Raw genomic sequence first — 23,723 nt, forward strand, 5'->3', positions numbered from 1 at the left:
TTATAAGATTTTGTAAGAAAAAAATAATACTAGTATACTCCCTCCGTCCCATATCTATATAACAATTTACTTTTTGCACAGAGTTTTAGAAATATTAGTATTATATTGGGATAAAGTAGAAATAAATGTAAAAAAATTAAATTAACCCTATTAATATTGTATAATATAAAGGTAATTGTAAATTAAAAAGGTATTTATAATGTTAGGTAAATAGTACAATTACTTTAAAAAATGAAATGAATATTTTTGTTATAAGACAGACTAAAATGAAAAATGAATAAATTGTTAAGGGACGGCGATATATTTTTATATAAATTGAGTGGGTTATATTTGATAAGTTTCTTATATGATTGATCAATGGAATACTAATTTAATTGCTGTTAAATTAATTTTAATATGTAGTTTTGATTAACATCTGATATTACATGAAAAAAATATAAAAATAAAAATTGGAAGTGATTTGAAAGCTCACTAATTTAGATTCGTTCCGAAAATGGAATGAAAGAGGCCATAAAATATTTGGACAAACATCCCACACATGCCAACTACACTACAATAATATTTACTACAATAATATTTAACATTACACCTAAATGTCTTATCCAACTTCTTATCTTCAATTTTTATTTTTATTTTTTTTTTGATAATTTAAGTTATATACACATGAAATATTTATTGAAATTATATGTTTTTTTTTTTTTTAAAGAGAGAATTTTATAAAATTAGACAGTGCAAAAACTAATGTGTTGTTTGCTTGTGTTTTTACACTATTTTTTTGCAGTAACCAATTTACAATATTATATATATAAGGATATTACATTAATATTTATTTTTAATTCAAATACTACATTCAAAACCTATGATTTATTTAGATGTGTTTTGGTGATAACAAAATTTTGAATTGGAGATTACTTTATTTAAGAAATAATAATACAGGAAAAGAACACACTTTCTTACATGGAGTTTGATTTTGTATATTGATTTTGGCTTTAAGTTTTACTTTGAATGTGATTTTTTTTTTTTTTCATTTCAAAGCACGACCAAACAACCTTGAAATGATATAGTAAATAATTTACATCTTAAATCAACTAAATGCAATCTAAAAGTATTTGACTGCTATAGATTTTAATTTAGGTAAAAAAAAAAAAAAAATTGTAAATCCAAATCGAAATATATTTAGGGTCTGTTCCCTTAAACAAATTTTTTCAAATTTTACTATTTGAATTTTGTATTTTCTAAAAAAAAAAAATTTCACAAAACATCCAATCAAATATTATTTTAATATCAAATTCAAACCAATTTTTCCTAAACTCAACCATAAGAAATATACCCTTAAACAAATCCATTTATAAAATTGAAAAATGTTATTATATAAAAAATTAAATAACATTCCAACCCACCAAAAATTCACAAAAAAAAATACAAAAACAAACACCCCAAGATTATTGTTGGGGGGGGGGGGGGGGGGGGGTAGCGGGCGTAGGGTAGAGGGGGTGAGGTGGGCTTTTCTTTCCCTTGGTGCAAACTCATCATTCATCACCATCCATCATGCTCACATGAATGCATGTGCCCAATTAATACACTCATTTGTCTCTATATGCCCTATTACACATAAATGGCATGTGATCCCAACCCCCCCTCCCCCTCACCCCACCCACCCCCTTACATTATATATATATATATATATATATATTATTACAAACCCCTAATCAATATTAGCCATTTTAACATATCAAAGACACACATTGGGATTGCCATTGGCATTGGCATTGGTAGACAAGACAAGAACACACACATGTTGTTTACATTTGTTAGAGTGGTCCTTTAATTTGATCATATATACATATATATGCATAAATACTTATAACTTGCCTTAGCCACAATGCCCCAACTAGGGCAGGGCAGGTGGTGTCTTGTGGGGCTGCCCCGATAAACGACGACGGCGACCTCGCTCGCGCTGTCGCTATCTACAAGAGATCGACACTCGGACGGTGATGACGATGCCCCCCCGCCTCACTTGGAATCGGATCGCCACACGTGTTCCTCATTCTACTCATCTCTCCCTTTCACTCATTCAAAAACATAATGATAATAACAACAACAACAACGATAATAATGACGATATAAGTTTGCAATACTAATCGAAATCTTGAGCCCTATGGGAAAAAAAAAAAAAAAAAAAAAAAAAAAAAACAAAATCCCCATTTTGTAAAATTGTTTGATGACAAACAATCCAATTACAAAGTTGTATGTAGAAGCCCCAAAGTAAATGAAATGATCCTCAAGCAACTATTAGTTTACATTTTTCTTGATTTATACATCAAGAAAAAAATAATAAGAAGAAATGGGAAGAGCTTTGCTTGTAAAAAAGAGATGAAAAATTCAAAAGAAGCAACAATCACATGTGATGTGGAATGAGATCTAAGTCATTCTAATTCCAAGAATGGTAGCAAAGGGAAGTTTTTGGGAAGCCAATAAATAATTACATAAAAAGGAAAAAGGAAAAGGGCATTTTCTTGAATTAGAGCCATTTCTGTAATATTTATTTATATTTTAGGGATGCAAACAAATGAGTGGTATGGAAAAGCTAAAGCATATCTGATTATGAAAAGAGGAAATGTATGAATCTTTAGCAGCCATCCCACATGTGCCATTAGTCATTGGTTGGCCACACCCTACCCTTCCCCCCCACCCCCCAAAATAATAATAATAATAATAACTTTGGTTTTAGTCTTTTTAATTTTAATGATGTGGGCTTCCCTAAGTACTATCCTAAATCCTAAGTACTCATTCACTCACTACTTTCTACTTTTTATTATTTCTTGATGCCAAATTTTGGATCACCTAAATTTTACTTGTCTTCTTGTCTCTCACCAATATACAAACATAACATGTATTGATTAGTATATTGTATAGTGATTATGTATTGATGAAAAAGGGGAAGAGAGGGTTCATCCCCCTTTCTTCTTTCTTGATTGTTTTCCATGTTCTCTTCCATGTGATGCCTCCCTTTGTATATTTTTCTATATGTATATATATATATATATATTTATATAAGTAATTATAATATATATATATATATATAGAGAGAGAGAGAGAGAGAGAGATTTTGTCACAAAACATATGATTTGGCAGTGTAATTAATGGGATGCATGACAGTGTCACACCTAATTGTAATGGTGATCATGCCTATGCATTTTGCACATATTATTATTATTGTTATTATCATTTTTATTTTCAGTAAATATAATATAAAAAATTAAAGATTAATAGATATAAAACCTATTTTTCAAGAAAAAATAAGTGAGAATAAATAAATAAATGTTTACATTTTATTTCATCTCAATACTAATAAAATTTTAGTATTAAATTTTAATGAGAAAAAAATCCAATAAGATATTTTCCAAGCAATATATTACCTCTATATGTTACTTTGTACTTCATTGTAGTTCGTATACAATACATTTTTTTAGAAAAATATATTATCTTTATAACAAAATATTATATTCAAATATTATTTAAATCAAATCGGTAAAAAAAATATCTTTTTGGTGATAATTTGCTATTTTGAATGTCTCATGTTTTTTTATTACTTTTCTTTATTTAGATATTAACATCTTACCGTTATAAATATAATTTATTTTTACTTTACAAAAATATTTTTTAAAAAAATATAAGAATAAAATTATTCAAAAATATATACTACTACTTAAAACTATGCTAACTTAGTCACTTTTTAAAATATTCATATTTTCAAAATACATCATATTAAATACTCCCTCCGTTGCGAGGGATGAACCCTTTTATTAGGGACAGTTTTTTAGATAGCGTAAATTAGCAAGTTATTAATAATAAATTACGATATTAATTTATTATTTTTTATATGAATAATATTGTTGGTATTTTAAAAAAATTTATAATTATATCTCAAAAAAATACATGCAATATGACTATTATTTTATAGATAATAAAATTTTATATAATATAAATAAATAAATAAATAAATAAGGAGTTTTAAAGATAGATAAAAAATTATGTTAATTGAGTTGAGAAATAGAAATAAATGAGTTTTGAGTGCGTCCTACGTACAAGACGTTACAAATTTAATTAAATTGATTTATATTTGTTAAATATATTTAAAATTGATAAAATTACAAAAAATGAAAAGAAATCATCTTTTGTGGAACATACAGAAAAGAAAAATGAGTCATGTGTGGCGGGACGAAGTGAGTATATTTTTATTCTAACATCAAATTTAAATATCAATTTTTTTATTTTATTTTATTTTTCAAAACTTCAGATTTCTATATACCTGAGCCTAAATCAGAACTAAAACATAGAAAAGAAGTAAAACCAAATGAGTGCTACATAATGAATGTGGATGTTAAAAGACCTCATAATTAACAACCAGACAAAATATATCGATCTATAAATAATATAAAATTCTATTTAAAGGCGTGCATTTTGTGCTTTGGTTTTATTTTTTAAATAAAAAAATATACAATTTAATATTTTAAAAAATAAAAAATAAAAATTGAATCGTTGAAAAAATAAAATACAAAAAATGCACGCCTTAATCTATTAGGATAAAAAATCCCCTTGTTCTGTTATTTATATTTTTATAGTATTATTTAAATTAAAATACAGTATTGAATTTAATTATTCTAAAACAACTTAAAATATCAAATATGAAAGCCGTGATTATCATGACTTAAAACAGCATTATTATCACCATATAATTAAACATTAGTTTACACAAATCTTAAAAGTCAATCTAACATATAAGAAGCTGACATTAAACTAAATTAGGGAAACGAAAAAGCATAGTTAGTGGGAATCACATGAAATGGTTACATTATTATTGCTTGGCAATTTTAAATATATAATAAAATAATGAATAAAATAATCCATCATGTATAAATATAAATGTAAAATGAAGACATACAAAAGTGAGAATAATTACTCATTTAAGAATAAAATAAATGAGAGAGCGGCGGCGAAAAAATTACATTATAATATTAAGATGCTATTATATAATAATAATATTGAAATAAACCTTCGCAATTATTAATATAAGCTTTTAATTAAAAAATTTCACATAAAAAATATATATAATTCCCAAAAAAAAATAAAAAAACTAAGCCGAGCTAGTCGCGATCGGCTACCGAGGTGCCGGCGGCGGCGGCGGTGGTGGAGGCGGAGGCGCCGCCATTTAGTAGGCCGGTTAGGTAAGTCATAGCTTTGACCTGCATTTCCAAAGCGGCGATGTAATCGGTCGTCTCTTCTAGAAGATTCGGGAGCGAGAGTTTCCGGCAGCCGGGAACTAATCGGCTCAGGACTTTAACTTTCCTCTGCAGCGGCGGGAGTTTCTTCTGAGGCGCCGGTTTTTTAGTCCTTGAATCGGCGGCGGCCGGTTTAGCGGCTTTCCGGTGGCGCTTATTGATGTGAGCGAGGCGGAGGCGGAGGCGGCCCGTGAGAATGGCCCGACTCCAGCGGGTCTTACCCCGGGCGGAGACGGCCAGCACTTTATCGGCGGCGTCGCGGATGGCGCGGCCGGTGGAGTCGACGGAGTCGGGGCGGCGGAGGTGGCGGATGGCGTCGACGAGCTTCGAGGAGTAGATCTGTCGCTCGGCTTCCGTCCGCCACCGCGGCGGACCCGATTCGGCGGTGGTTCGGGGCGGGTATTCGGACCCAATTTTTCTCCGCTTGCGGGTAGGGTTAGAATTCGCATCAGGATTCAGCAAATCCGCCATAACCAGAAATCAAACTTCCTTCCTTCCTTCCTTCCGAATTTTCAAATTCCAGATTCAGAAATCTCACCTACACAAATCCAAAATCAATAATCGACGAGCAACCACAAAACGCAGAGACATAAAAATAAACAAACAAACAAACACAAAAAGCGATCGAATCAATACCTGATCAATAATTCGAGTCAGAAATCACGTAAGAAAGATTGAAAACAGACGATTTGGGATTGGAGGGGGAGGGAAGTGAAAAGGCAGAGGTATTTAGGGCAGGATGTGATGAAGAGCTGCAAATGAAATAGAAACGAGAAAATGGGAAGGTAGTGGAGCACTAGTGGGGGTGGGGGTGGGGGTGGGGGTAGGGTGGAGGGGGTCTGGGGGGGGCGCCCGGAAGAAACGACAACACGCGTCATGTGGTTGCTATTCAGCAAATTAATTACGCTCGGGACAAATAAATAAATAAATAATAATAATAATAATAATAATAATAATAATAATAATGCCCTATTTGCCTCTCTCTCTCTCGTTTTCATGTGCCGAGGTAATTACAAAAGTGATTTATTTTGAACTTTTTCATATACTATAAATTACATATACAAAATATTAAAATAACAATTATTATATTTAAATCCAGAGGCTTTACTTAAATAAAAAAGTTTTTATTTTTCTGAAAATTTAGAAATAATAAAAATTAGTATTGAGTAGATATTTTCTAAGAAAAAAAAAGTAGTATTAAAATTCCAAACTTTATTGTATAAATAAAGTCTATGGTATGTTTAAATGAAAAACAAACACACATAATTATCAAACATAAAAGTTCCATATTATTAATTGTTAATAATAATTTTTTAAAAAAGAATCAAGTTAAATATATTTTCTTCGCAAAATATAATATTAATACTATAAATGGAGCAAAAACAACACACAAATCTCTAATATATAGTCTATTATTTTGAAAATATATTTTTTTAAGTGGTTTGAATATAGGGTTTGTTCATTTCTAGTTTTAGTTTTTATTATTTAAATTTTATATTTTTTGAAAGAAAAAAAGTTATTATAAATATTACATTTAATATTATTTGAATAAAAAATTCAAAACCTCAAATCTAATTCAAAACAAAAAAGAAACGTACCAATAATTTTTTTTGTGAGAAATAAATTTATATTTTTATAAAAAATCATTGCATAGTAAAAAAGAATAATAAAAGAATCAAACTTCAAAATTATAAGATAAATGATTTGTTCACTCAAAATTTTTTTATATATGATTCCCGATGAATAATAATAAGAAATACAATGAATACATACATTTATATAAAATAAATAATATATATTTCATTCTCTTACAAAATATCAATAATTTGATACAAAATATTATTTTTTATCTTATCGACACAATTCTTTATACTTTATATATAAAAAATAATAATTTAAAATTTAAATTAAAACACTAAACAAACACATAATTTAATTAAATTTTAATATATTTCGTCATATTTATATAAAAAGAAATGTAAAATGATCTGATACAAAACATGTATACTTTTGCAATAAAATCAAGGGTGTATTTATTTGTGAGATTTCGATTTTGAGTTTTGGTATTGAATAGTAAAATTTTGAATTGAAATTGTTGTTTGATGTGATATAAATATGTGTTAACGTGGTATTTTGAATGTAAAATTTAATTTTAGTATAATATAATAAATAAAAATTAGGTGATTGATTTGATATTTTTGGAGAAAAAAAAATTATTGAATTAGTAAAATCAAAATAAAAATTGCAAGTAAACACATCCTTGGTGATTATTTTTAATTTTTTATTATATATATTATTTTATCTAACAAAATACTATATTCAAGTCACACACTAAAAAAAAAAAAAACCACCAAGTAGGTGTAAAAATGCCCTAGTATGTATGAAAAATGAAAATTCAAGTATTAGTAAAGAATATGGTTCACTTAAATCAACATAAATCTTCAATATGATCTAACAAATAAGAGTTGGATGGATCATGTTTAATTGACGGTTGAGATTGTATTTAGGAGTTCGGCGTTATCCGTTTGCAAAAGGATGATATAATTAATCAAATAATTAATTAATTAAATAGATTAAATTAAGAAGAGAATAATAATTAGTTGAGGGAGAGAGAGGAAGGACACATTAACATGTCTTGCTTATAAAGGGAACAAGAAATGAATGGTTAAGCAAAATGTCAACCTAAACTCTTGTTATAGATTCCTTCTTTATTTTTATTTTCTTAATCTTTAATCTTATATTATTATTATTATTATTATTATTACATACATGGGTGGGTGGGTGGGTGGGATGATGGCTAAAGCATGCATGTGTTTTTAATCTCTACATCCAAAATGTGACGATGAATTCATTTATCCAAATACATTGTAATTTCAACACAATATAATATACTCCCTTCGTCCGGAACTATAGTCTTGGTTGTGTTGGGCACGAGATTTAAAGAATATTGATATTATATTGACAGTCGGTAAAAAATATAGGTAAAAGTCTCTCTAATTTTATTTATTTTTAATTAATGTATTAATTTGATAAAATCAATGGTACATACTTGACCTAACTGTTGCCTATATATACCACCAATTCATAGTACTGTCGTGTTAACGTATCTCTTTTGCTAAGATCGGTTGTCTCATTTGTTGTATTTTACTATATACTAATGCTAAAAATAATTCAAATAAACTAAAAATTGCTAAAGATGTATACTCCATCTGCCCCATTTTAAATGGACTTTTTTAAGTTTTGTAATAGATTAAAAAATAATAGTATTTTATTGGTTAATTAAAGTGTGTAAGAAATTTTGATATTTTTACCCTTTGATTTTATAAAGTAATTGTATATATAAGGATATGTTTGTAATTTAAATAAAAATTAAAAATATTTTAGTATTAATATATAATTATTTTTACTAAAAAAAATATAATTTTGAGTGAGACAGATGAAATGATATAATAATACTTTGTTTAAAAATATAAATATGAATAATACTACAAAAAATAAATTAAAAGATTAATAAAGGAAACCGTACAATTTTCAACACATAAATCAAACTATTTCGGCATATTAATTAATGTGTTCTTTTAAAAAAAAATTATTAATATATTATACACATTTATTATTTTTATTTTCTTTACACAATTTCAAGTATTTTATATAAAAAAAATTTCCTTCAAATTGTTTGTTTGGATATTTTTTATTTTTTCGAAACTTTTTTTACTATTTATAAAAAAATCAAAACATATACTTTTATTTTATATATTATACTAAAAATTAATTTTATATCAATATTTATTTATATAACACTAAACAACCATTACAATTTATTCAAAATACAAATTGAAAATTCAACCTCAAACTAAGACAAGTGAATAGTACTAATATATTTTATTTTTACCAGCACGTGTTATTTATGTATTCATGTACTCTCACACTGAAATTTGAAACCAACCCAAAATATCTATCTTTAACTACACCACACATAAACACTCTATTTATATACATTTTTCAAATAACCTTTTTATACTATTTTTTACCGTAATTTTCTTTTTTAAAAAATATATATTATATCAAATAATTATATTATTTCATAAAGCATTACATTCAATATTAAATTTCTATTATTTTCAAAAAAGAAATTCAAAACTTCAAGTTTAAATGAAACAAAAATTATTCCACAACATATTAAATTATTTAAACAAATTAGAGTCAAAATAAAAAAATGGCATGAGCTGCTGCATGTCCCCTTATCTTGTCTTGCAAGGCCAACATCCCAAAACAAAAAAGATATATTAAAAATTAAACAAAAGATAAATTAAAATTAAATACTACTCAGTCCATTCAAATGTATTTCTTGATAATTGTTTTTCAACAAAAATAATAAATAAAGCCCACAAACAAGTTGATGTTAAATAAAATATTATAAGAAAATTAATTATTAATAACAAATCCCCAAAAAGGAAAAAAAGTTGAAAAAAAAATAAAGTGGGTTTTGGCAGCACTAATTGGCTAAGTGATGGGGCCAATTGAAAAATAAATAAATAAATAAATAAAATTGTTTGGGTAGAGAGAGAAAGCAATGATTAGTGTGGGTGGTCATCAAAATAAAATAAAATAAAAATAAAAGGGGTTGTAAAGAAAACGAATGCATGTGGTTGTTTTCATGGCACTTTCCATCACTTCTGGCCTTTCCTTTGTTTTTATTTATTAATTATTATCATAAATAAATAAATAAAATAAAATAAATTATTGCAGGGTTTTGCAGTGTCGTGGATCCACTTTTCTTGGATGTATTTTTGTTTTCTAATTATATTATTCTTTTTTTTTTTTGATAAGGATGTAGAATAAATTTTGTTGGGGGAAAATATATATATATTTTTAAATTTTCTAATTATATGAGTAATTGGTTCACAGGAAATGATTCTGTATTTAGACTTTGTTTTAAAATAATTATTGGATTGGCTGTTTTCGTCCTATATTATGTATAGATTATTATTATTATTATTATTATTAAATCTTTAATTTTTGGACACTATTCTATTCAATATTTCCTATTAAAATATGAATAATTAATTATATTAAAAAACATATGATAATTAAGAGAGGATTCTTTAATATGCTTCATTTACACCCTTATACACACACATATATATGAATCTAATATAAACATTTAATTTATTGAGATTTAAATGTATGATTCAAATACTTGTATAAATCACAAAACATATTTCTATAAATTATGATGTAGTTTACATGAGACTTATAAAGTATGAATTTTTCTTCTAATGTTTTAATTACTTGATTTGCACCCAAATACTATAGATCACAATATATATATTTTATAGAATACTATACATACTTTTTTAGAATATAAATTTGAAAACTAAATATACAAATTCATATTAAATTTTTACTAATATACTTTTTAATTTCTTACTAATTATATTTTACCTAAATTCTCGTATTTACAATAACACGCTCAAATTACCTAGGACGGAGGGAATAATAGTTAGCTTATGTCATAGTCAAAGAATGTGTCTATAGTTGAATTCGGTATAAATAGTACGCTCATATAATACAATTACATACTTTTATTTAACATTGCATAATCAACCATGCATTATCCTTCAAAATTTTCTTTAAAATTATGTAATAAATTTAAAGTACTTATTTTTTTTATTTAATATATTATATAAAAATAATAATTTTTCGTTAAAAATATTATCTATCTTACATCAAATTTGATTTAATTCAAGTTTTCACTATTTTCAAATATAAATTCAAATCTAATCTTGAAGGAGTTGATATTCAATTAATTAATAATGTTGCATACAGCAGCACGTATGTAAATAGTATTTTTATTATATAGCATGTAAAGTACAAACTAACATGCTTTAGAAATTAATTTAAATTAATATATATATATATATATATATGTGTAATTAATCAGAGGTGCTTAACCAACCAGACTGACTTCCTAAAGTAATCTTATACGGATATAGTGAACCCTAATTGTCAGACAAATCGAACCACATATAAATTAAATACATATATATCCATTTGTCTCATTTCTCACAACAATTATGTTATTACCTAAGACAAATTAAATTGATATTACATGTGTTATCCATCTAAGCACACACACATACACAAAGTAGACTTTATATTTGATAAATAAAATAAATTCTAAATCGAATTTCATCCCGAATCCGTTTAAATCAACAATAATAAAAATTAATATTATATATTTATAAGATAATTATCATATTACTTAAATTTCTTATTTTATACTACTATTAAAAGCATATCATATGATCTATAATTGTCCTTATATATTGACAATATTAATATAAGTATTTATTATTTCATATAAAAATATCAAAAAATCCTTTGAATATGTATTCCTTATTAGATTAGATGTCTCCCAAGGATGGCCTGGTAGTGCAGGGAGTTCGAATCCCTGACACCTCAAGTCACCTGTGGCCGCGGTTTCCATGTCGTCCAAAAAATAAACAATTGGTTTAAGTTAGTGTAATTAGTTTGATACGATCTTTTGTAAAAAAAAATATATTTCAAAATATTAGTAATTGACAATAATTCTTTATAATGAATTAATGCATGAAAGCCCGTAGGCAGTGAGGCTGAAGCCCATTTCAATATTAAACAAAAGCTTCAAATAATAAAATTAATTTTCAATACTTATAAATAGTAATTGTATATTAATTTGTAGCCCAATCAATTAATTATATGCTGGTAAGAGTTGGAGTCAATTATTAGTTAAGTTGCACCACCTCCAAAATAGATAGATCCTCCACCGCCGCCGCCGCCGCCACCGGCTCCGGTCATTCCTTCCATTAGAGCTGATCTCATCTCCTCCGACGGCCGCCAGTGGCGCTTCCTTTGGTTAATGAACCAATTGTTTATCTGCTTATGATCCAACCCCGTCATCTCCGCAAGCATTCCTTTCTCCTCTTCCTACATCGCATCGAATATATATATTTATATGTATGTATTTAGGTATATTGTTGGGAAATAATTTATTACGATAAAATCGAGCATGGTTTTGGCACGGGACTATAGCGCAACGGGCGCCAAAGTTTCGATCTTATTCATATATGGAATATTACCAAATTGATAAAAGGTAGCACTTATTCTTTAAACTCTATTTTGTATACATATTTATTAATAGTAATTTTTTTAAAAAAATATCAAATTAGATACCTGTTAAAATACTTTTCAAAACTATAATCTAAAGAGAGTCTAGTGTTTTAAACTTATTTTCACACTATTCAATGGATCTATTAAACTCTATTTTATATATACATACTTTCCAAAGATTTAATTACTACTAAGGATCTCATTTACTATTTTGGATGTATATTTAATATTAATTATTATATCAAAATATAGTATAAATTAAAAAAAAAATTGCAAAAATACTTTTATCAGTGTCTTATAGTACTAATAAAATAACATTTGTATAAAAAATTATACAAATATAATGATATTTTTAATATTAAATATAATGACGCAAAAGGTAAACGTGACCATCAAAACATGATGGAGAAATTATTATTCATTAATATTAACTTTTTCAAAAATTATTGAATTCCTAAAAGGGTCTAGTGTTTCTAAACTTATTATTTTGTACTCTTTAATCTATCAATATAAGCGCGGATTCAATTAAAATTTAAAATCAAGATAGGGCGCGGCACGACGTAATTTTTACTACAACAATTGTATAGGACTTAAAAAAATGTTACCGTTGGATAAGGCCATCGGTAGTGTAAGTTCCACCACTGTAATAAGGCGAGTCGAGCATTGTTCGGAAGCTTTCCTTTCTTCCTTTTCTTGACAAATTCTTTCCTCAGACTGCTCAAATATCCGCAGTATTTCTCCATCAGCATTTCTTTTAGCTCTTGATCGCCGGCCACCTGGCGAGGATTACTACTGCTCGAATCTTGGCTTCTGGCCAGTGCTTCTTCCATTTCCGATGGACCGGAAACTGCATTGTCCGAGTAATGGCACAGTTAAGGTTAATTTTATCGAATGGAATGATCATAAATGTAAGAAACTAAATCACTTCCTACACAATAAAATTACTGACTGTTCGCAATAAATTACACTATTTTATGACCAATTGGTTTTAGGTTATGATGCCAAGATTCCCTTAGCTTATAAGGTGAACGGTCCTTCCATTCATGACATGATTTTAGGTTGGAAACTGGATATATCCTTCCTAATACTTTGGTAATTAATTATTAATAATATAAAAAATTCTATAATTTTTGTTTCTTTTAAATATATATGCTCAAAGAACAACCCTGGTCTTACAATTTGTTTTGTGATCTTGTAAGAAAAAATAATAACAAAAATAAATAATGCCATGATAAAAACGATAGAAGTTATTTTACTTTTAAGAAATAAAAAATTAACCACCCAATTTCTATGATTCCCTAAACCTAAAATGGATAAAATTCAAATTTAACGAGGGTTAGTTAGCATTAAAATGTAGCAGCACATCAAGCAAACCCTAATTGCAAATTATTCAACTTAGCAATATAATGAGCAATATCATGCATTTTTTTTTCTTTGTACAAGAATAAATTATGTTTTATTCCAGCAGAAATAAATTAAAAATGAATAAATAAAAGCAAAGCATAAACAATTCCAAAAACAGAAAAAAGAAGTTTGTGAGAAATGAAATGGAGATGGAAGCTGCAGAGGTACGTACCACCAGCTGCGGTGGTAGGAGGTAGGGTTTGTTTGCAGAGATGAGATAGCTGTGATTCAATGGTGGTCAAGAAATTTGTGGCCTCGTCGAATGGCTTTGACAGCTCCTCTTTGTACTTTATCAGAACCTCACAGTATGATTTCTTCCATATTCAACGCATGCAATGCAATGAATTAATAAACAAATTAATTGATCATTTCAATTGATATATTTTGGGGAAGATCATGGAAGAGATGGAGATGGAGATTGAGGATATTAGGGTAATAATGTTAAGAAATTGAGATTGAGGTGGAGGTGGAGGTGGAGGTGTCACCATAAATTCATCAAGTTCAGGATCAGTGCCAAGGTCGGTGGGGGTGGCTGTGGGGTGGTTTTCTTTGCTGATTTCTTCAAGGAGTGACGCCATTTCTGGTGGAGCTCCAACCTAGATTAATTCCACATACATATATAGTGTATGTGTTTGTGTGTGGAAACAATAAGTAACAGATGAACAATCATTGATCAACAATGGAGTACTGTGTTAGAGAGCAAAACATGAAAATCATGTGGTGGGGGAGTGAGAAATAACAAGAAGTGGTATAATATACATACATACATACATAGATTATTCATTGGTGGATTGATTAATGAATGAATCAAGAAAGAGAAGTACCTTTTGGCATTGGATGTAGGCAGAGAGCAATTTGGGATAGAAAGGGTGATTAGCAATCCGAGCTTTGATTACACCGTCTGACATCATCATCATCATCATCACTATCATATTAGTATTCTCCATGCATTCCCACTAATATATAGTATAATTGATTATTATCTGCTGCTGCTAAAAAAGTAATCTCCTTCCTTCTTCTCCTGTTGGTGTTGGTGTTGCTATTGCTACTGCAGCCATGATGGTGATGATCTGCTGATCCATTATCTATTTATGTCCACAGGAATTGAACAGGATGATGATGCTGATGAATTAGCAGTGATGGAGATCGAGGAGCTGAGGAATTACTATTTTATAATGTAATTGTAGCTATCTCTAGCTCTAGCTCTAGTTAACATATTACTATACTAATATAATTATGATATTCATGGATGGAGATATATATTATTTTGATTTGATTTGATTGAACAGTGCATGAAAAATATGCTTGACGAGGAATTGATGATAATATGTACTCCTATATATCAATGTATCTAACAGCTACCCCCTCCCCTCCCTGCACGGTATGTATGTATGTATGTATGTATGTATGCATGTATAGGTTACATCAATCAATTCTGTCAATCAATCAAATTCAATTCATGAATCACATGCAAACTAGTAATTTAATGAAAGAGAGAATTGGCAATTAATCGGCATGAATTCATTCATTAGTGCCAATGCCATTTGCCAACATACATACATATATATATATTCTTGAAAGACATGACAAAACACAACAGTAGCGTATATATGCTGATATGCATGATGTCCATCTGAAGACGACGACGACAGCAGAGCGCAGAAAAGCAAAGCAAAGACCATCTCCAGCTGAAACAGTGATTTTTAGAACCTTAGATTGATTGCTTCTCATTCCTTCATAGTTCATACAATACAATCAATTTTAATTTGTGGGGCAGGTAGCAGTACTAAATAAAAACAGCAAACACACGACTTCATACAGTGAGTGAGGGAGTGAGTGAACAATGATGCAGCAACAGCAGTAGCTGGCCTGGCTAGCTAGTGTTAGGAAATTAGCTAGACTTAAAAGTTGTAGGTTTTCGGGAAAGAACGACATATATAATACTAGTAATACAAGAGAAGCTAGAGGAGGACAGCACTACTGTAGACGACGACGACGACGACGACGACACACAGTCACTCACTCACTGAGTGATCAGCGATGCAGCAGCTATAGCTAGCTACCTAGATAGCAGGCACACGTTACGTTAAGTTCTTGATGATCATCCATCCATCCATCCATCTCTCAAATCTAATCAAATCTAATATGCCAAACAAACAGTAACATTCAGTACTATATATATATATATATATATATATAGCTTCCTTTTAATTGATTAATTAATTTGTGGGAATTGAATTGGATTGGTACTGATACTATAATTAACACACCTGACCAGACCAGACGAATCCTGCTGCTCTACAGTTCACTTCATCACTTCTTGTTCTGTGTGCTGTGCTGTCATCCACATGCATGCATGTATCCATCATTTCCATTTACATTTATATTTACTTTTACATTTAATTCAATTATGACCTAACCCTACAACTACAATTCACTCCTACTATTACTATGCACTCATATTCGTATTTTAAGACAACCTCACGTTCAACACTACTTGCCTAGATGGCTTTCCACTCTCAAGATTTGATTTTTTTTAATTAAATAATACTTCACTTCATGTAATATTTTATTATATGTAAAATTCAAATAATAATATAAAATATACTACTCAAAAGAAACAAATTCATTCTCTTGAGAAACGACAAGATTTTATTTTATTTTTTATTATTATTATTTTCTTTTGTCCATCGGAAAATAAAAAATTGGTTAAAATATATTGGAGTGTTGGTTTGTTTTATTTAATAATAATAATAAACACATTGTTAGGCTTACAATTAGAAAACTCTATTGAACTAATAAAGCGGCCATAACATACCAACTAATATGGCTTTAATAAATTGTTAATTACTAATGAGCCATCAGACACAATTAAAAAGAAAGTAACCAACATTAAACTAATTTGAACCAACCTTTAATAATTTTACTTTTTATATATAATTAAAAAAACATTTAAATGTTGAATATAATGTAACTAAATGATGCATGAATGAGACCTTTTTCTTTTTCTTTTTTTATAAAAGAGTTGGTGTTGATATAAAGTTGAAAAACTTGTCCAAAACAAGATATAAAATGATAAATTACTGTTAGAAATTTATCATTTTATTTTCAATTTCATTATAGAAAAATTTGAAGATAAATCGTGGTACAGTTGTTTTGAGATAAAGCATTATCTAAATACTCTACTAATTTCATAATGACATAATTTGTCTCAATATCTGCAACAAATTAAAAGAAGCTTTGGGTGGGGTTCTTTGTTATTGACAACTTTGGGCCAAGTTTTCCAATGGGCTTTCTCTCTCATCCACGCCCAAATAATATTTGTCTTTTTTGTCTATATAAATGCTCCTTGAACTAAAAGATTCCTGATCAATCCAAGTTGGTAAAACTGAAAAACAAATCACAATACATATGCTAAGATTAACAACAAAATGAGACAATTAGCAATTATATATATAATTGAATAAAAACCAAAAAGATATAAGAGAAAACGAAAATAACTTAATGTAATAATATACATAAAGATGATGTAAAAGTTTGCCCAAATGTTTGATTTTAAAAGAAATCTTGGAAATACCTGTGGACTGAGCTTGAAAACTGTACTGGCATGGCCTTCCTTCGGCTTCGGTATCACGGGTTTATTCCATATTTGGGGCGCAAATTGGAAATGATATCGCTGTAGTCTGCACTTGTCTTGCTTATGGTTTCATTCCAGATCATCGAAATATCTGTTTCAGTCGTTACAAGATTGTAGTCAGTCCGAATTGGGGGTTCACTCTTTCACTTTTGAAATCAACTATCAAAAAATTAGACATGGAAGTTAGATGTTTGCAATGGCATACCAGCTTTATCCGCAGATGAGAGGCACATGATGATGGTGTCGAATCTTGGGATTCTGGTCAAATTTTGCAAGTATTCAATGCCTAGGGCTGTTTCTTCCCTAAAAAAAAGAGACAACCCACAGATGGTTTTTCATTCGATTAAAGTTAAGATTGAGAGATTGTGTCTTACCTGAAAAATGTGGCAATGCACTTTATGATATCGACGAGTATTGGAGCGGATAATGCATTCTTGAAGATTCCAGGCAATGCAGATGGCGGTGTTACCTGTTGGAAAAGAGAGTTGATAGGAAAGTACGAAGGGAGGCAGTTAGTGAGTCGTTGCGTTAAAATGCTCGAGAATTCGATCAATACAAGTGTCGGCTATAATAATTAATTGGCATGATTTCCAACCTTTAAAAAGCGAGCCTGCAATTCACGGTCATCAGCAAGTCCTCTCCAAGTTACTTCAAATTGATAAGCTGAATTAGGTGGAGCAATGTTTTTAGCAGCTTCAGCTTTCGCAAGATTAGCTGCTTTTGCAGCAAGTTCTAGAACCGATGCCCTCAGCTCCTGCTTGCTAGTTTTGGCTTTCCCCTGTAGACAGTTTTAATGAAGGAATAAAATGGATAGAGTATAGAATAGTGCAGTATTATGATCGGGGCTTTCTTTTGCCATCATTACTTGAGAAAAGCTAATAGATCATATAGCCATGAATGCAGCAAGCATATTGGAACAAATGTGGCAAAGAAGGTTCCAACCATATGTCAAATAACAGACCTTGACTACAAAAAAGGAAAAAGAAAAATTATGTGCAATAAGATATTTCCTGACCGTCACATTTAAATCAGAAAGGTTTTTGGCATGTTCCTCTCTTGTCGTGCTTTAGATTCTATTCCTCAGATGCAGACAATATATAATTTATAATTCAAAACAATGTAAGTTAAGAATGAAAGTCCTAGCTCTCACAAGACAGAACAAGCAGTAATCATGTCAAGAAAGTAAGATCTTGTTTTCATACCTTTGCCATATTTGAACTTACAACAGCGTCAGAGTCATTTATTCTCGTATGATTTCTTTCGGTCTCCATGGATGTAGCTGCAGCAGCTTCTGCAATTTTATTACCCTGCCAAACAACATTTCAACTTTTGAAGCTTTCAAAAATAATATCAGTCATCATTGTAATCTTATGTATCATTCCATTCTATGGGATCAGCTTATGTGCACCAAACGTCCCCAATGTTCACTTATAAAGTATATACCAATATGAGACATATGATGCAATGCAAAGCAAAAGATTAAGCAAACACAAGTCAATCATATGGGACCTAACAGCAACATGCTACTTTGATTAACTGTATTCTTCCCTTTAAAATTGGTGTAAAAAGGAAAGAACTATAGAATTGTTTGTACATCAGACCTTGGTATCATCTTCGACAATTGTAGCCATTTTTCTAGCAGAACCCATTGAGACAGATTGGGGTGTCTGCACATGCTTGTTCTTTTCTGCCAATGCACCAGATGCTTTTCTCAAAACCTCCTAAATATGCAGGAGAAAACAAAATAATAATAATCAAAAGATAGCAAGTAGAATAGAACTACTGCTCAAAATCTACTTTAGAAATCAAAATAATATGATAAGAACAGGTTTGTTTAGTGGGAGTAATAAAATTCTGAATGGAAAATAGGTGGATGTGAAGTTTTGAAAAGAAAATAGATTTTTGATATGATATTTTAAATGAAAAAAAAAAAGTGTTGGATGTGATGGTTTTTTTTTTAATGAAATATCAAAACACAAGTTGAACACAAATAAACTTATAAATGCCTTGGATAGAAGTTCATGTGGTGAAGAAATTGTGAAGAAGAGAAGGATTCAAAAGAATAAAACAGATATGTGTATCTCCTTTAACTTGAAAAGCTACAGAGGCGAATAGGAAAAATTCTAGCTTCAGCTTATTCACACATTTCAATAATGGGATGCATAGTCAAATCATTAAAGCATTATTTACAAGTGAAAAAGTAAACTTAATGGCAAAATATGTAACTAAATTCTATCCTACAACCCGAGCATGCTCTAAGGGAGTGGGTGTACTTAACATGATAGGATTAGAATCTATAATTCCAAGTTAAGGGATTACTATATCTCACCTCTTGGATAGGATAGGATAATCAAATAAACTAATATACTAATCACAGATTTAAGGATAATTACATGCCTCAATCTATCCACTCCAATCACTTGCAGTAATCATACCTTAAAGGTACTAAATGCTCCCATGTTATGAGAGTTAATAAATCCCAAAAGTTCATCTCAAAAGTATCAAATGCAATATTATCATATTGGACAAGTAGTATGATCGACAACTTTATATAACAAGCTTGGTTGGATCCACGGAAGCACGTCCTTGGAAATTAACTCGCAGTCTCACGTATTGACAAGCTTACCCACTTCATCTCCATAAGCCCCTTAATCACCTTCTGACATATCTCTCATAGCCTCTCATAGTGCAAATGGCAGCAAATTTTTCCACAAAGCGTGGGGTGAGAGGAGATTAAGAACTTTCAATCTGGGTGTAGTTTGAGTCCCTACTTCTCTGGTTTTAAGATTTTCAACTATCCTAATGCTATGTTAGTTATCTTCGTTCTTCCCTTCTCTAGATTCTGTCTCCCATTGTCATATTTCTCCTATCTTATCGTTTATAAAATAACATTTCCAAGACATTTGCATTACATATCCTAGAGTTTAACAGTGAGGTAAATGACATAGCAATATACCATTATGTATATGGTTAAAATTATGTGTGTGGGTAAAGTAAAATGCATACCTTCTCGATCAGGGATTTGGATTCTGCAAACTGTTTCTTAAGCTCTTGATTCTGTGGATCCAATTTCAAAGCAAATTCAGCATCTGCAATTGACCTCAAAAAAGTTTGGTCAACATATACATGAATGACACTGAATATTCCCTCAATGTCAAGAATAATAAATCTACCATCAAGGGATTCTTTGAATTTCCGAAGTTCTTTTCTAGCAGTAGATCGACGTGAGTATGCCTTTATGTAGCGATCATCCAAATTCAAGGCTTCCGAACAATCATTTTCAGCTTCCTGGAATCTGTTGTGAGATTAAGTAATAAGAAGTCATGTTTCTAACAAAATATCAAAACGGGCCCAGTGCAAATTGACAAGACCTTTTAATTTTGATATATGCCATAGCCCTGTTTGCATAGGCAACTGCTGTGGGTGACAATGCAATGCTCCGGGAGTAGCAATCTATGGCTTCATTGAACTTCTTCTGCTTAAAATATTCATTACCCTAAAATAAAAAAGGAAGATCAAAGTCAACTTGAGTTTAGGCATGCCTTGCCACAACATGAGATCAAGTTTGTTAAGGAGCAAAGCAGACCAACTCTTTCTCAGAATTAGCATCAACGAAATTATCTTCAGATGACACTCCACTTGATAATTGACTTAGTGCTTCATATTCCTTCAAATAATCGAACTGTCTGGCAGTACTTGTGTTGACAGAAGAAAAATTTCTCTGTGTCATTCCTTGCCCGTTTACTCTATTTTGGCTTGCAACATTTCCGCTGGTCTGGCTCGGATGATTGATCTGAGAATTGCAACGCAATGAGCAGAAGTGAGGGTTAGCGTACACACAGACATCATGTATGGATATTAAAAATGCTGGATGGCAAAACAATACTTCAACATAGAGTTGGATAGCTATAATTAAGTCTGCCCTGATTCCTAGACTACTTGTTCCAACAAAATATATAATGTTTCTGAAATGTCTAATTAGGTTTGATGAGAAAGAGCCTCTAGTAGAAGCCAAGCAGAAAAAACTTTCTTGGTTGTGTAAACATATTTTCATTTCCATCTTTGTTGACCTTACCAAATTACTATCAGCCTCTTGTATCAGAGCAGTCACAAAAATTGCAACGGAGTAAAAGTTGATATTGGATAATGAAAGAGACAATTAAGCAATAAAATGAAGCCCGGAACTCTATTTCCAGGCCAACTTTAACATCTAAAGCTTTAAAAGACACACCCCCCCCCAAAAAAGCATAAAATATAGCCGTAACCAGCAATTATATGGTATTCATAATTTCTAGAAAAGTAAACACTTTAGCCCGAATCAATTAACTAAACATGAAACAAAATACCATAATTGAACCAGAAAGATTATTCCCAACAGTAACAGCAACAATGCAAAAGTCATGAACAAGATTTTAATTCAACTGGACCAATCAGTCGATCCACTTACAGAATTGCTCTTTCCGGCAGCATCTGACTTCAATTTCTTGCCTTTTTCCTTAATCGACAATTCCCAATCCTGTAAGTTATTCAAAAGCCCCTGGAAATCCTGCTCATCCAAACAATCAGAAAGAATAAAGAAAAATAAATAAACAATACAAAGGTCATACACAAACCATTCCTAATCTGCACCACGGGAACATTCAAAAAATCCCTTTACAGCTACAACAATTAATCTATTAGATAATGCTCACAAGATCATAATAAGAAGAGAAAGAAACAAAATAATGTGTCCATTCAATCAGTAAAAGAACCCGGAGAAGAGATTCCCGTTCTATCAAAGCAACAATTTTCTACCCAAATCAACACGACATGTTGATAATCAAAAACAACTCCACCATCATCCACCAAGAGCCATAAAAAGAAAGCAAACAAAGTCACTAGAACATCGAGAGTAAACAAAATAAGATAATAAGTCCATTGAAGCAGTGACAAAAAAACAGGCTCAAGCATGAACATAATCACACAAATTCGAACAGCGAATAGAAGATGATACCTGAGTTTGATCACGAGAGCGCATGGTTGGGACTTTAGCCATTACCCCCTTTCCCGTAATTCGCAGGTGCCGAAAGCTTGATGAATAGAGTTGTGCAGAGGTTTTTGGTCCTATGTCTGTCCCCTTCGATTCTTCCAGAAGCCTCGTCAAATCAGAGTTTTCGAAATAGCGACTTTATTTTATTTCTACGACTAAAACACGCTTTAGATTTTATGGGCCTTCGAAAGTTGGGCTTACCTAGTGGCCCAAAATATTCTAATTTCAGGTTGCTTTACACTTTTTTATCGGCCACAATGCCTTTCATAGAAGCTTTATAATTTTTTTAAAATATAAAATATATCTTAAATATTTTAATTATATTTTTAAATAAGTTAAAAAAACAATACTAAAAAGGTTTTTGGATTTATTTATTGATTATATTTTTATAGTAATAGTTTTTGTATCTCTAATAGTTGCAAGGTGATATTGTTTCTGTTGTGCATAATATTATGAAAGTATATCAATATAATGATAGAATATGTTCATATTTTTAAAAGGCTTTTCTAATTATACTTATTTTTATCTCTATAAATATTTTAAAATTTTGACTTTGTTTGTTTAGTATTTAATTTGAGATTTCTTTTTGCATAGACAGATAATATATATATATATATTAGTAGAATATGAAGTACAAATTGACAATACAAATTATATGTTTATATAATTTAAATCTAGTCCCGTAAGAGATAGACTTGGTAGTATAGTGGTTGGACTTGTAACCATAAAGTTATGGGTTCGGCTGAATAAAATAAACAATCTATACAATATGTATTATGTATTGTCTATTTAATTTTATATAATAATTTTTATATTGATTGATCCACATAGTAACCATTCACACCTTAAATATTTATACATTCAATTAGTATATGTGACAATTAGTTAATATAAATGTATGCATATATGTCCTAAATAATTAATTAATTAATTCGAATTTGTGGCTGAAAATTGTTGGAATTACATTCCAAATGTGAACATGTAGAATGTGAAAAGCATAATACTAAGAAGTCATAAGAATTAGAATTATCACATACAGAATCTCCTATTTAATTACAATTAAATTGTGCCATTCACTTGTTTGTGTCATCCCATTATTACTATTTTTTATTTTTTAAAAAGGCATACAATTCTCCTGTGTGAAAATTTAGCAGATTTGACAGTGATGTAAGATTCTTGCATCCCCGCCATGCATGCTTCATGCATCTTTGCTTATTTA

General features: G+C 29.9%; 3 protein-coding genes across 7 annotated transcripts; all 3 read right to left on the reverse strand.

The window, feature by feature from the left end:
• Positions 1-4,924: 4,924 nt before the first annotated feature.
• Positions 4,925-6,066, reverse strand: LOC127254507 (transcription factor bHLH149-like). Its single transcript, XM_051279641.1, has 2 exons — positions 5,919-6,066; positions 4,925-5,820 (listed from the first exon to the last, which is right to left on the reverse strand). The coding sequence occupies exon 2, from the start codon at positions 5,751-5,753 to the stop codon at positions 5,148-5,150; it is 606 nt and encodes a 201-aa protein (XP_051135598.1). The 5' UTR covers positions 5,754-5,820; positions 5,919-6,066; the 3' UTR covers positions 4,925-5,147.
• Positions 6,067-12,053: 5,987 nt separating this feature from the next.
• LOC127253206 (homeobox protein liguleless 3-like) lies at positions 12,054-13,264 on the reverse strand. The gene is made up of 2 exons (XM_051277658.1): positions 13,040-13,264; positions 12,054-12,251 (listed from the first exon to the last, which is right to left on the reverse strand). Exons 1-2 carry the CDS (start codon positions 13,262-13,264, stop codon positions 12,054-12,056), a joined length of 423 nt encoding a protein of 140 aa, XP_051133615.1.
• A 2,080-nt stretch (positions 13,265-15,344) lies between these two features.
• On the reverse strand, positions 15,345-22,615 carry LOC127254694 (uncharacterized). Of its 5 annotated transcripts, none has more exons than XM_051279957.1 (14): positions 22,469-22,615; positions 21,923-22,021; positions 21,062-21,268; positions 20,847-20,971; positions 20,649-20,770; positions 20,482-20,564; positions 19,077-19,196; positions 18,678-18,782; positions 18,071-18,253; positions 17,850-17,944; positions 17,681-17,778; positions 17,416-17,566; positions 16,109-16,170; positions 15,572-15,978 (listed from the first exon to the last, which is right to left on the reverse strand). In XM_051279957.1, exons 1-12 carry the CDS (start codon positions 22,508-22,510, stop codon positions 17,469-17,471), a joined length of 1,377 nt encoding a protein of 458 aa, XP_051135914.1. In that variant the 5' UTR covers positions 22,511-22,615; the 3' UTR covers positions 15,572-15,978; positions 16,109-16,170; positions 17,416-17,468. The 5 variants fall into 5 exon arrangements, with proteins under 5 accessions (XP_051135921.1, XP_051135914.1, XP_051135908.1 ...); XM_051279951.1 differs by having other exon boundaries at positions 16,109-16,175; XM_051279964.1 differs by lacking the exons at positions 15,572-15,978; positions 16,109-16,170 and adding an exon at positions 15,345-15,526.
• Positions 22,616-23,723: the final 1,108 nt, after the last annotated feature.

Source organism: Andrographis paniculata, unplaced genomic scaffold (assembly GCF_009805555.1).
Source record: "Andrographis paniculata isolate CXL003 unplaced genomic scaffold, ASM980555v1 Contig12END, whole genome shotgun sequence".
NCBI lineage: Eukaryota > Viridiplantae > Streptophyta > Magnoliopsida > Lamiales > Acanthaceae > Andrographis > Andrographis paniculata.

Excerpts from the sequence above, each read along its gene's own strand:
- LOC127253206 (XM_051277658.1), bottom strand. The coding sequence starts at position 13,264 with ATGGAAGAAGCACTGGCCAGAAGCCAAGATTCGAGCAGTAGTAATCCT. Across the intron at positions 12,252-13,039 it reads ACCGATGGCCTTATCCAACG|GAAGAGGAGAAAGGAATGCT; the intron begins GTAACATTTTTT and ends GATGCGATGTAG.
- LOC127254694 (XM_051279964.1), bottom strand. The coding sequence starts at position 22,510 with ATGGCTAAAGTCCCAACCATGCGCTCTCGTGATCAAACTCAG. Across the intron at positions 19,197-20,481 it reads CCAAATCCCTGATCGAGAAG|GAGGTTTTGAGAAAAGCATC; the intron begins GTATGCATTTTA and ends CTGCATATTTAG. Across the intron at positions 18,783-19,076 it reads TTGTCGAAGATGATACCAAG|GGTAATAAAATTGCAGAAGC; the intron begins GTCTGATGTACA and ends GTTGTTTGGCAG.
- LOC127254507 (XM_051279641.1), bottom strand. The coding sequence starts at position 5,753 with ATGGCGGATTTGCTGAATCCTGATGCGAATTCTAACCCTACCCGCAAG.